General features: G+C 40.2%; 1 protein-coding gene across 1 annotated transcript in view; it reads left to right on the plus strand.

The window, feature by feature from the left end:
• The window catches only part of ADAMTS12 (ADAM metallopeptidase with thrombospondin type 1 motif 12), a 146,534-nt gene that overhangs the window by 65,823 nt on the left and 66,062 nt on the right, over nt 1–14,649 (plus strand). Inside the window, exons 4-7 of the mRNA XM_071425580.1 lie at nt 8,305–8,501; nt 10,375–10,458; nt 12,111–12,235; nt 13,399–13,548. Of these exons, the coding sequence (XP_071281681.1) occupies nt 8,305–8,501; nt 10,375–10,458; nt 12,111–12,235; nt 13,399–13,548 (556 nt within the window). The remainder of the gene's footprint in view (nt 1–8,304; nt 8,502–10,374; nt 10,459–12,110; nt 12,236–13,398; nt 13,549–14,649) is intronic.

Consider the following 14,649-nt stretch of genomic DNA (forward strand, 5'->3'; position numbering starts at 1 on the left):
ATGCTTCTGCTGAATGAAGGTACAAACAGGACTATATGCTGAACCTAACAGTCTGGATCTTACTTAACAATTAATGTGAGGTAGAGAAATAGAGGGAAGTAGAAGGGATGAAGGAGGGTGAGATCAAGCAGAGGATAGTCACCACCTGTGGATCAAGCACCATCCCCTTGGTCCTTCTTCACCTGGCATCCTGGAGTACCACTTTCATACAGCCCAAGTTCCAGGGAGCCACAGGATGGTCACAGATGGTGTTCCCACAACTTGGGGTGATACATGGATGAGCAGGTGTTTCCTGTTCCACCGTTTGCCACAGGAGGAATTTTTGTCCGGATGTGTTAACTACAATGTGCTAACCAGATCCTGCCACCAGGCCTGGAATAGCACCTTCCAAATTCCTCTCTTCTGTGCTTAAGTCAAGTTCTCACTGTGGTGATTTATCTTATGGTAAGTTCCATCTGTGGCCTTGACAGTGTTAGAAACAGGCACCTGTACTCCTTAAGCCTTTAAATGTACTGGTTTTGGCATGATGAGGATATTACAGGGAGCATTTTGCAAAGGGTGTCTGTGTGGAGGAAGACCTTCCTTGGCTGTTGCTGAAAGCCAATACGGGCCCCTTGGGTGTATGGAGCAGCATTCTGTCCTCTCCAAGGAGGGGCAGTGGCATACTGAGGTCTTTGCAGAGGGCTGTTCTTAGATTCTGTGAGCTAAACAAGAAAGCACGTGTGAGCAGAAGCCTCATGTTTTTCTGCATGGGGAAACCCAAGTGCTCCCCTTCAGTTCTGCATCAGTTTATCCCTGGTAAAATCTCAGGAAAGCCTGGCTGAGGATGGACCAGTAGGGAAGAAAGCACATTACAGTCCAGAGGAGTGAATTATGCTGTCATAGCTGTCTCCTTTGTTACTCTTCAGCTTCTGGTTCTGTTGGGAACAGCACAAAATGGTTCTTCATATTAGGATTTGATAGGTATCAGTGCTGTAGGGACTTTGTTGTCTGATAAAAATGGAGCTGCCGATTTCTGAAGTAAAAGGAAATGCACAAGTTTACTTAGAATCCATGAATCAAATGTGATGATTCTGTTACTCTTTCATGAGGAGATAACTGCTAATGCTTATTTGGCTTAGATTCAATTGGTCTGGTGAAGTTCCCTATGAATGCTCTAAGTGGTTCAAGTTGCTTTTGTGCAAGAGGAATGACTCTCCCCAGTCCCTGTGGCACAGCACCCAGCCTGCTGCTATATTCACAAACTTATTAAAGCCAGTAGGTGGAGGCCCCTTTGAGCTGCCTCTAGTCCCTTTAGAGGCTGGTTGCAATCTTCATAGCTTGAAAACCACATTCTCTGTTGTCCGAGCCACTTTTAAAGAGCAAACCTTCCATGTAAGGCATTCGCAGTGCTCAAATCCTTGGAATTACAATCTTTAGTAGTCCCTTCTTGTTCTTTGCTTCTTCCAGCATAATTGTTGGAGTTTTTTCCTGACGCCTTTCCTTGCCTTGGTGCTCTGTCCTCCATTCCTATGGGCTTGCCAGCTGTTGGAGCTTGGCATTAGGGCAGCCTGCAATGAGTGCCTTTGTGAAAATCCCTTAAGTGACCTTAAAGAACTAATGGGCACTCCAGAGACCTGTGCTGCCAATTTCTGAATCCCACTGGTTCATAACTCTCTTCCTATCCACGAAGCCCCATAAAATATGTACCCTTTCAATGTTTCAGCACTTTCTTTCACTGCTGAGTTCCATAGTGCCAGCACAAACTTACCTGCAGCATACAAGCTAAGGGAATAGAGTCACAGAATCTTTTAGGTTGGGAGAGACCTCTAAGATCATTGAGTCCAACTGTTATTCCAACAGTGCCAAGTCCACCAGTAAACCATGTCCCTGCGTGCCACATCTTCGTGTTTTTAAATACCTCTGGGAATTCTGACTCCACCGCTGCCCTGGGCTTCTTCCAGTGCTTGGCATGCCTTTTGGAGAACTTGTCCCTAATACACAATCTGAACTTCTGCTGGCTCAACTTGAGGCCATTTCCTCTCATCCTGTCCCTAGTTACCTGGGAGAAGAGACCACCTCCCACCTGGCTACACACTCCTGTCAGGGGGTTGTAATGAGTGATGGGGTCCCCCCTGAGCCTTCTTTTCTCCAGGATAAACACCCTCAGCTTCCTCAGCTGCTCCTTATCAGAATTGTGTTCCAAGCCCTTCCCCAGCCCCATTACCCTTCTCTGGAAACTCTCTAGCATGTCCCTGTCTTTGTTGTAATGAATAAGACATTGTAGCCTTTTACCCTTGTTCTTGGTCCTGACGGCAGCTGGTTGGTGACCTCTGATTGCCAGCATGTAACCAGTTTGGGGTTTTTTCCATTATTATATGAATTAAATTTATGGAACATAAATGTTTGGAACAAAATATGGAACAGAAATTCTTGGAGTCTGATTCAAGAGCTCCTGGATACGATTTGGAAAACCAAACTGAAAATCAGATAAACAGATAAAAAAAGATTGACAATGCAGACAACTACTTTAAGATGTCACTCCAAGGTTTTCTGCATAAATTTTCTGTGAATGAATTTTTAGAGAGACATAAAAAGAGAAAGATTATTAATAGAGCCCATATGTTTTAATTCTGATTTTCATCATAATGGTACCCCAAAACTGCATTTCTCTATTATTTTTAGGTTAGCAGTTCTTAAGTTATTTGGCAAGAGACATTATTACATAGACATAATTCATTGGAAATTTGTAATCTGCAAATTTGTTTCACAGTGAGTGTATTCTGTTTTAGATGATACTTGTTTTTCTTTAAAATTTAATAGAATTGTGCTGCAAGTTAAATTGTATTGAGATGCCATTTTACCAAGAGCTAGTTTAATTCATAGAAATGTCACTTCTAATCCATTTCATTAATGTTTTCACCAAAATAAGAGGCACCAGACACTAAAGTTGCCAAATGAATGAACATGGAAAGTTCAAGTTACATGGAGTAATGTACTCCTAGGAAAACATTTGACACAGCTATAATTTTTAATTGTCCCTTATTGTCTTGGGTTTAGTTCCTAAGTAAAAAAATTAAACTTTCAGTCAGAAGGACAATCATTGATGCAGAACATTGGCAACTTCAGGCATATGTTCTCTGTGTACCTCCTGATGCCCAGTGCATCTATCATTCCATCTTTACAGCCTGAATGGTAATGAGCAGCAGGCACTCACCAGCAGTATCTGATTAAGTGCATCAGTCAAGACAGGTCCAATTTTAGCTTCATTCTACTTCAGAGTGGTGTGACTTCACTGTTTGATATGCCATGTTTTTGACAGCAGGAATGTCAAAGTTAAACAAACCTTGCTGAGTTGTAAGCTTGCTTTCTCTGTGCTTGTTTTTGCTGGGACCTGGGGGTTGGGGGCTTCAGCATGGGCTTGTACGTGATTAAGTAGTTGTAATAGTTTCCTGTGTGAACACTTCTTCACACTCAGAAAGCATTTGTGTCTTAGCTTGGCCTGTTTTAGAAATGCTTGTAAAAACACCTGGTTTGGTTATCTGTTCAGTTTTAAATTCACACGCTCACTTCCATTTTTACAACTGTTTTCCCATTATGGTATGTGGCATCCTTACTCTCACATTGTCATCATCCAGACTTAGTTTTGTCTGTTTATAAGCAGATCCTATGTGTAGAAAACTACCATGTTTATTTCAGGAGGGGACCAGGGAAGAGGATTGCTCGCTGCATTTGATTTGTAAGCAATTAGTAAGTTCTCGCTAGCAGTAAAAAGTAGTAGCTAGTAGGTAGATCAGCAATGAAAGTTGCTCACTTTCTTATGAGTGAGAGAGAGTATCGGTTGTGCAGTGACTGTGCTTCAACACACTTTATTGACCTCTTGAAAAACTCACCCTTAAACAGTATCATTTTGTTAATACTGAAAAACTAAAGTCATGTCTTAGAAGAAAGTGAAGGGTTTTGGAAGAGTCATAATGTAGCAAGTTATGAACAGTGTGGAATTTATTCGTCTAGCATCATTCACACCTCCTCTCTGGGGTTGTAGTATTTTGACTGTGAACAGTATAAGAGTGGCAAAAATGACTGAGCTCTTGTGCAAAGGGAAGGGAACTGAGAGTAGAAAGCGAAGACACAAATCAAAGCTACTACATTTTGTGTGACAGTCTTCACTTGGAGAGTTCTCCTCTACAGCTCAGTAATTCTCCTCTTCTGGGAACTTCCAGACATTTTCCCCTTGCTTCTGCAAAGCCCTGTGTACCTCCAAAGATGTTGAAGGCTGGCAATGTGTAGTTAGCACCTGGAGGTCCCCTTGTGTTGCACTGTATGCTGCATTTTTCCTTGGGCAGCACCAGCAGGAAACAAAAGTGGGAAAAAGCTTGTTTTGTGGAAATCTCAGAGAAAGCTTTTAAGTGAGGTGAATCATGTTTGCTCTTTTAGGGAGTTTGGAGTGGTGGAAGGCAAGCAGAAATTAACTGCTTGACAATCAAGCTCATTTTGAATGGATGAGTTATTCTAAGTGAAGAAGAACTTACGTGGAGGTTTTTAAGTGAGATCATCTATAGTTAACAATTAGATAGGTCCTTTCTTACAAAGGACTGGCAAAGAATGTTGTCACCTGATGAAAAATTAAATTGATTTGTTAGAGGGTAGAGCTTTTTTTCATATACACAAACCATGCAGCTTTAAACTGTCCTGAAGAAGCTTGTGCAATACTGCTTTTTTTCTTATATGGGTGAATCTTACAGATAACTCAAAATCTTTCCTAGTAGCTGAAAGTTAATGTTGTTGTTAGTCAAGTAGGATTTTTAGGGTAGCTTCAAGGGATGTTTTTATTTTCACTAAAAATAATTTGGAATTTGATCTTAAAACGCAACCATTTTGCTGAAGTTTATCAGCCATTTCTATCTAGAAGCTGATGAAATGTTGTAATCTACACCATTGCTTCTGATTATGCAGTCAAATATCTGGATATTACATATCCATGTTGGGACATGGTATGTTACTTGTTGGGCTGAAGCAGTTTTTCTAATGAAAGCTTATCTCCCACAACAGCTAGAAACTTCTGAGTGTTGCTGCTTGAATTTCATGTAGTTTGTTACCGGAATCTCTTACCAGCCTTGTTTTTGTTTAATCTTAGACTGTCCTGGCTACACTCTCAGCACTACATTCCTTTTCTGTTCCTAAGGACTCCAGCACTATTCCTATCTGTGTTATACCTCTTCTTCAGAAATCCATGGAAACTCTCAGAGTAGGAGCACCCCCTTTCTCTCTTCTGTTTCTTGTGGAATGAGCTGTGCTCGGCTGTTACGATGGAAAAGAGGTTTTCCCCAGGCAGCACGGTTCCTAGTCTCAGGCCATTCCTCGCTTCTTGGATAATCCTGAACTGGTGGGCTCCCAGTCAAGACTTCCATGCCTGGACAACAGGGTGCCTGTGATTTCTCAGTAAATCTGAAATCACTTGTAACACTTTACTCATTGATGGTAAGGTTATTTAAATTCACAGCTGGATGGTTAAAAGAGACAGTCAAAATTTGGAGAGACAAAAAGGCAGAAGTAGAACTGTACTTTGTAGCTGCCTGTATTTTAGTGTGGCTCAAGAGGTTATCCTCTGGTTTGTCTAACTAAAAAAGCTGCCAGGAGATGTCACGCAGTGGGGATCCAGTCCTTAGATGTCACCTACCCAGGTGACATACCCTGCACAGGAGGTTGTCCGTCACTGAGGAGAGTTCTTTTTGCAGAATCCTCTGACTATCTGGCATTCATTTTCACCTCTTCTCAGATTTTCATACAATACAGAGCCTCATGCTTAACCAGGACTCCAAACTCTGAGGGTTGTTCACCACTGCAGTCTCTATGACTTTAAACATTTTTACCTCCATTGCTATCAGCTGCCCAGACAATTAGCAATACTTTTTGCTAACTGTAAACAGAAAACCTGATAGCTGGCCTGAGGTTTTATTTGGCCATAAACAAAGCACTTAACCAGCAGTTTGAATGGAGTTTTTTGTTCAGATAGCTGTGGGGAAGGTTTTTCTCAGCACAAAACCCTTAAAAATGTAGATAATGAGAACTGTGCTTCATAGAAATAAGAATGCTGAAAACTGGGCAAATGTGCAAGGGAGGTTAATGAATACCAGCTCATAAATAGCCCCTCATTGGGGAGATGATTGCTGTAACTGAACAGAGATTGAGGGAGACAGCTGGAGTGGTGCTGCAGTGGGGGTTAGTGGGGTTAGGGTGCAGGTTATAGCAGTGATAGCTCAATGCTGTCGTGTACAGGACACTTGTGCACAGTGGCTCAGTTCTATATGTGATCGGTGTTATTTTGTTTATTAATGTGGCATATTTCAATTGTGTACATTATGTGTTATCAGGATTGAGGCATCTTTCAGGCTTACGTCAGAGAACACTTTTCTGAAAACCTGAATATATAAACCATCTTTTACACCAAGAGATACACACATCCGGTGGTGCTGCATTTTGTTAGGTACACAAAATGCCATGATTGTTCTGTCTGCGCTTGGATCTAAAGGGCAAACAGCTCATTCATGAAGAAGGTGTAGCTGGTGTGAAGGGACCCAGCTGCCCGGTCATCTGTTCTTCAAGGGCAGAGTGTCTGGGTAGCTGCTCCTCAGCACTGGGAAGTGGATATGGAGGTGATGCTGGATAACTGTCCCCTGCCCCACAGTCATGGAGTGTGGGAACTCAGCACATCACTCCGGCTGTCCAGAGTTACCGGGAGAAACCTTGGGGGGCTCGGAAATCCTAGAATGTTGCCAGGAGCGTCTGGTAGCTTGATTTTAATCCTTCTAAAGAGGTGACCTGTTTGAGGATGTGAGAGTCACTTGAGAGTGGAGGGTGCAAAAAAGATATGATTACAGGGTGAAATACAAATTTTAGGGTTTTTGGTACAGGGGGGTTATGAAGACAAGATGGAGGGATCAGAGCATGTCTCGTCCTTCTTCTTTCTTCTTCTTGTCACCCATTTTCTGTAGTGATGTTGGCGCTTAAGAGGTTGGTTCATGCTGAAAGTGCACTTGCTAATATGAGTGAAAAGTATTAAGAAATAAAAGTAAATATGATATACGTAGTTTTTAGTACAAAAAGACACGACCGCCCCGTGGGTGGTCAGAGTGCCCTTGGCTGCCTTGCAGGTCAGACCTCTGTTAGGCAGAAAGAAAATTCTGTAGAAAAAATAATAATAAACAATCTGAAGACCAAGAAACCGAAGAGTCCAGACTCGTCCTTTGAAGCATGGGCTGCCCCAGAACCACCCTACCCGTGTCCAGACAGAGACAGACAGCCGAACCAGACAATGGAGGTGATGCTGGAAAGGCTGTAAGCACTTGGAGCTGCCTTTCTGGCCTGTGGATGTGCCCCATCTGGAATTAGGACATCTTTCATGAGTGAGATGACAAGGGACTACTGCAATACATGTAACAGAAACGAGTGCTCCTGATCCTTTGTAAGACTCAGGAAATCCCACCACTGTAGAAGCATTTCTCAGGGGCATGGGTTGGAAAAATGCCAGCAGTTGCTGTAAAACTGGCATCTCATTTGGTTTTTAGACCCTGCATTATTTAAATTGCTAGTATTTCCCTGGTAACATGGACAGCTGGCGTTCAAAGCTAGAGTGAGTGGAGAGGCATTGGCCCCACTGAACACAGTGCAAGGTTGCTAGCAAGCACAGAGCAGAGACTTCTTCCTGAAAAGCATCAGATGCACAGATCCCAAAATTACAGTGGAAGTAGTGTCTGTCCTGTCATCAGGCAGGATGGCAGCAGGCAGGGATGCCGTGGCTGCCCTGCTGGTATTTAGATGACACCTGCTGGTCTAATGTCCCCACTTGTCTCGGATATTTTCCATGCACAGAACAAGGCATTCTTGGATGTGCCAAGAATGTATTGGACTTAATGTGCCATTCTAATGGGAAAATGAGCTCCTGTGAAGAAAACATATCCCTTATCTTAAACTATCAGCTGGTGTCTTTGGAGAGGATAGATCCAAACCACAGGAGAGAAACTCCTTGAAAAGGGCATCCCCAATTCAATTTTTTTTTTAGCTTGGCTCTGTCTCACAGTGTTAATCCCTTGTGTTTGAGTGGAGTGACTTTTTGTTGCATGTTTAATCTGTCTCAGGAAATTCAGAATTTCACTGGACAGCCCCCTTGGTAGTCTGGTGTGCCTTTGGAGTTGCCTCTGCAGTGGGTCAGGTGGGTGGCAGCCAGAAAAGTAACTTCCAGCTAATATCATCCTGTAAGTTTTACAGCCATACAGTTCAAGCTTGAAAATATTTTCAAGACAGCATTGCTTTTTACTCTTCCAGATACCCACAGCTTTTTCAAACAGCAGCAGCATCGGAGGGAGAGATGGGAACAAAACCACGCAGCTGCCAGGAGGGTTTCCCGGCGCTCTGTCAGCAAGGAGCGATGGGTGGAGACACTTGTGGTGGCAGACAGCAAAATGGTTGAATATCATGGGAGTGACCATGTGGAGTCATATATCCTCACCATAATGAATATGGTATGTACAATGGTTTGGGGTCTGTGGGTAGGCGAATGAAGCAAACCTGAATTTGATTAAGCTGCTGATCTTCTAACAGGTCTGCAGTGTTGCTCATGGAAAAAAAGTGTAGTATCATTAATATATACGAATTGAAACTCTGTATTTTTAAGTAGTTTTTTACTTTGTATTTTGTGTAGGCACAATTTTTCTCTGGATTTATGCGAGATAAGTCTCATAGCTGTAAATGCTACACTAGCTTTCTTTCCACTGAATTTCTCTGTCTCCCTTGGAACCTGTTGCTCAGTGGTGATTTCAGATTTTTCACTGTGGCAGAGAGAAATTCTACAGGTTTTAAGTATATAAATTCTTTCATATATTTGTGGATGAGAAAGGTACCCAGGGAACCTGCTGGAAATTGTAGTAACTTTGCAAACTTAGCTTTTTTTAACCAGCTTGTTGACTGTTTTGGTCACAAATCCAAACAGCAATATATGAGCTATTATGAAGCAAGTTAACTGTCCCAGTTGAAGCCAATACAGCTTTTTTTCCAGATAAGTGTCCTTCTTGGAGTACAAAGCTCACATTGGAATAAAGAAAAGTTGAACTTCAAATGCTTTCCTTTGTGGCAAGTATCAAAATAGAACTGGTCCTGGGAAAAGCCATAGCATCTGCCCATAGATATGCCTTCTGTTATTAATACCTGTTATCAATATTGTGTGTATCATGGTAGATATTGAGCTTGAGAGTTCATTGAGGATGTGTTCTGTCTGGTTATCATGGAAATGTGCAATATTTGTGGAGGTAATGAGAGTGTAGTTCTAGCCATGGTGACTGATCTGTGAGTTTATACTGTATGTTCCCAGCTGTGCCCCAACTTGCTGCTGAGGCAATGAGCCTGAATAAACAGGTGCAAAGGTTGTTCGAGCACGTGAGGTTTTGTCCACACAGGGAAAAGTCCTTGGAATAAAACCCAGTCATTATCAGGTTCAGGAACAAACAAGACTCGACAGTCTGACCTTAGATATTAGGGTTATTTAAAATGTTTCAATTTTCAGTAGAGTACCTTGAAAAAGATCCATATCCAAATCAGACCTCTGTAAACACAATTTCTACTTCATTTTGGTATTTCTCCTTTAGTGATCTTCTCCATAAGAGTGTTGACCCAAAGGCAATCCATTTTGTTCATCCGTATTTCCTGTGATAGATGGCATAGGTCACACATAGATATGTATAGATACATTGTGATTATCTCCTGCTCTGATTCCTTTTCCTCCTGCCTAATTCAACATTTTGATGATGTTTATAAAAATTGGGTCACATTTTTGCAGAGTTCAGTTCTTGTTCCTTTTTATGTGGAGTCTTTTTTGCATGGAGTTGTTATCTTTGCTTTTATACTTATCATCCTCTCCTGTACTCTGGGAACACAAGAATAGCCATTATTCAAATAATTTCTCTTTGCCTAGTACTGACTAAATTTGCTTTTTTGTGAGAGGATCCTGTTTATTTAAAACAGGAAAATTTGATATGCTGGTTTATTTGCACCCTGAATGTAGCTTTCCGTCAGTGTTGTGTGACTGTAGATGTTGTGTTCCTTTCTGCTAGTATTTTTTATGAACTCAGATATTTTTGAATCTTTTTAATCTTGTTTGGGCTTTTGCTCTTTAGCTTAGTAGCTTTAGCCAAAGGCTTTATCATCATTCATTAGGCAGAGTTAGCCTTTGCAGTAGTTGTCACATTTTTGGATTTCAGTAAACTTTCAATGATTTGAGAATTTAAAAAGCAAACCAATCCCCAGATCAACAGTATGTTAGAAGTAAATGAATTTTCTCTCTGAAGTTGTGTTCTACTGTAGAGGAATCAGTTAATCTCATGTCTCCTGGCTCTGGTACAGGTCACAGGGTTGTTCCACGACCCAAGCATTGGCAATGCAATTCACATTGTGCTGGTGCGGCTCATTCTCTTTGAGGAGGTGGAGGTAAGGTTTTTATTTACCTCGAAATATCTCTTAAAAAACTTCTGGGTTCAATGCATTGAGCTGTAATTATATTTGCTTAAAATAATGTTTTAAATTTACTCTGTTAAAACCTACAACATGTCTGGTTTTAGGAGAAATGGTGCCCTGGGTAGCAAAGTATTTTAACTGATGACTTCAGGTATTTCTGCATAAAATTGCATAGGAAACTGTAATTATAGCAATCAGGTTAAGACTGGGGAAATGAAATCTCCCAAGTGTCAGAAGAACATGGGATGCCAAAGAAGACCAGATAAGAAACAGAAACTACACATCAACATTCAGGATTTAATTACCTAGCATTGCCTAAAATGTATTATGAAGTGTAATACTATGGTATTTGCAGATCTCTGAAGAGGTAAAACTCTTATTGTGCAGTTCAAACACATATTTTTCTTTTTTAAATCTCTTGAAACAAAGAAAAATGAGGACAAAGTAGATGTTAATTGCTGTAACTAGCTGTATATTGATAGTTTCCAATGTGTCTGTCTCACAAATATGTTATTATATGCTTGAATACATGCTGATTGTCATAATTTTATGGTTATTTTTTAAATGCAATGCATGATAGAGCTAGCTCTGACCAGAGGTACACCTTAAGGGGATTTTCTCAGTAGGTTAGAATTTATAACCACAAGTCAGATGGTCCCAGTGCTATTAAAGGCAGTAAACCAAACCTCATGGATGTTTCTTCAGAAATATTTGTTGGGATAGAGTCTGTCCTTATAGCTCTCAGCAGAAGTCAGACAAAAACTTGAGGTTCCACCTAAATAGGACAATCAGGACCCGAGACCCATGATAACCTCCAATTAACTGCATTTGCTAAACTTCTGTGTCTGTTTGGATAAAAAAATGTGGATTCCTGTTGAGGAATGTCAATGTTGGAAGTAACAGTGTTAAATACACTTCAAAATTTGGTTTTAGGTTCCCCAGAAATTACTGTCTGGTAACACTTAATCCCATACTTTGATGCTTGTTAAAAACAAAGCAAACTGAGGCAAGATAAAGTGAATGTCCAATACCAGAAATTAGAAAATTCAGTTTTGGATTAATTAATTTTCCATACTTTTTATTTAAGGTTTTCAGTAATTTGCATGTAAACTGTATAATGATAAGTTGAGGAAGAAACATTTATGACTGCATTGTTTCTCTTTGGAATTGAAAAATATTGTGAAATGAATAGTCTGTTAGAAGCATAATTATTGTCTGAATAGGACAGTGTTCACATAACATTGAGTGACAAATTTGATCACAAAGTCCCACAATAAGTAATCTTCATCTTCTCTTCAGAGGAAAATTTGATTTCAAGAGAATATAAAATGTTTGAAAGTTTCAGTTTAGTGTTGGATCTTTTGAAGCTCATTTATCAAAATGTATGTAGAGTTCTGCATTCTGTAATTTTTCCTTTAGCTGCATCAATTACAGGAATGTCGGCATTTTAACTTAATATTCAATGTTAGATAAATAGGTGTCATTGCTCCTAATGATGGCTCCAACTTTAGGCAAAAGCATAATCGATTACATTTAGATTACCTATCATCACAGCTGACTTCACTGAAGTGTTACTGCTGTGCAGTGTGGTCTTTACAGTAATATATTCCGTCATTTCCCATTAGCAAGGCTTGAAGATAGTGCACCATGCTGATAAGACATTAGCCAGCTTCTGCAAGTGGCAGAAGAGTGTCAATCCCAAGAGTGATGTCAACCCCACACACCATGATGTGGCTGTCCTTCTTACCAGGTATGACAGCAGTGACTGGCTGCTGTTCAGTTGCATTTCTTTGGTGATGATATTTCCTTTATAGGCTCAAGCCATCACTTAGTTCATCCTGCACAGAGTTCAGAAATGTGGTCAAAATATTGATGACGCTGCATGTGCATACAGGTTAGAGATGCATCTTAGTCACAAAATAGAGATTTGTGGGTCCCAAGAGGTGAGCAATTTCCACAGCTCGGATAATTTTCCTCCCTTGATCCTATCTCATTTTGTGCTCAGTGACTGCTCTATTCTCCTTTGAGACAATATATAACAAGGTAGCATGCAGATGAACAACTCCTGAAGAAATGTGCAGGTGCAGCTCTGAAAGGACAAGTATTATGCAAAGGGTGCCATTCATTTTTAAGCTTTAAAGCATACGATTTTTAAATATCTCCATATTTAAGGAGACACAAAATAATTTTTAATGTCCAAGCAAGGGAGAAACAGAAAACTTGAAAGTGAGGTTGTCTGAGGTTATGCAGAGAGCTTAAGTCATAGCATGAAATGGAACTTCTGCAGGTCTGTAAAAATTGATATAGAAAAGATTGAGTCTATGGTCTAAAAAAACAGGCCTTGGCTAAAGTCTGTCAGGCAAAAAACCCAACCTAAAACACCCCTCAAGTGGCTCAGTAAAAAAGAGTCACAGAATCTTAGGCTGGAAGAGAACTCCAGATCATCAAGTGCATCCTTTCACCATTCCCCACCTTCTCAACCTTTTCTCGGTCAAAAATCTTAAAATAAGAATGTGAGATAAAGTTTCACAATGATGTGAGATTTCACTGTCCAAATATAAAGCACTCAGACAGTTCACTTGAATGAAGCTGAGCTATGGTGACTGTAAACTGTGCTTTAGAATACTGCCAGACATGGAGGTTCTAAAACTTTGGTTTATGGGAGTTGGTAATGAGTGTATGTATCTAGGAACTACAGCCACATAAATACTGGCCACAAATTATAACAGTATAATATAGTAGTAGAAAAAGTGCACGTTGTTCCATACATGTTTGTAAAAAGACTTAGCACTATGATTTACCCAAGATGAAAATTAGCGCATTATAAGATGGAAGCTTGCTCTACCCAGTGTCAGTGACACTCCACAGTTGGTTTTAAGCTCTTTAAATGGCGCATCTCTTCTGTGATTCTAGAAAGGACATTTGTGCTGGCATGAACCGTCCCTGTGAAACCTTAGGCTTGTCTCACCTGTCTGGCATGTGTCAGCCTCACAGGAGCTGCAACATCAATGAGGACTCTGGCCTCCCCTTGGCTTTCACTATCGCTCATGAACTTGGACACAGGTACAGTTGACAGAGAAGGGGGAGCCTTTCTGAGTCGAATTTGTTATTTGCAGGTTAATACTCAAATTGTGAGGCAGAAACAAAACAAAAAGTGAGTTAATGCCTTTTATTATTAAAATCAAAACTTGTTTCAAGGCAAAAAAAAAATATTCTTAAGCCTTTGATGTGTGTTTCACATATACAACTGTTCAGTACATCAGAATGAAATAATTAAGGCACAAAGAAGCATCACTCAGTTGTGCTAATTTTTCCAAACGTGCTAGATTTCAATTACATTAGATAATCTCCAGGGCAATCCAAAACATTTACAGAAAACAAACCTGTCTCACTATGTCATGGTGTTTCAGTAGCACAGATTAGCTAGAAAACGTTTTTACTCATAGTGAAACTCATATAGAAAAACATATATTAATCTTATATTTAATATTTTTCCTTTTTTTTTTATGAACCTGTAAAGTCTTTCTAGGGCATTTCTTAGTGAGTGGTATTTTCTGTATAATAATGCTATTGTGGATACACTTAGACTAAGATAAATAAAGTTCCCGGATATTTTGTTTTAGATAAGGTTATTTTTTGTTAATGATTGGGTATTTCTGTTTGAACTAAATTTCTCAGAATTTTAGATTTTTGGAGGTGTTTTGGTTGGTTAGATGGTTTATTAACTCACTTGAAAAAAACCACGATTTTTGAAAATGCTTTGACTTAGCTGTTTTCCTCAGGGCAGAGCATTTTCTGATGGATACTCTGGTTTGACTGTAATGCCTGCACTTTTCAACCGGACTCTGTTGCTTGGCTAAGTCATGTGTTCGTTGCTTTATCTACAATGACGTTAATTTCACTGTGTGCCCGCCACCAATCAGGATGGAGTCTCTATTTCCTCATAGGATATAATGATGACGACGATGATGATGATGATGATGATGATGATGATGGTAATGACCCTGTCGACCATTAATTGGCCACTATTTATTCAACCTCTCCACTGCCAGAAAGGAAATTGTATAAATAAATAATGATGAAATCACTCCAATTGGGTCTGGGTGCTGTGGGTTTAAGTCACTTGGTCCTCATAGCCTGTTGCTGGCAGGGAGCTGTTTTCAT

Source organism: Agelaius tricolor, unplaced genomic scaffold (assembly GCF_023055355.1).
Source record: "Agelaius tricolor isolate 1412-34295 unplaced genomic scaffold, bAgeTri1.0.p SCAF_4, whole genome shotgun sequence".
Taxonomy (NCBI): domain Eukaryota; kingdom Metazoa; phylum Chordata; class Aves; order Passeriformes; family Icteridae; genus Agelaius; species Agelaius tricolor.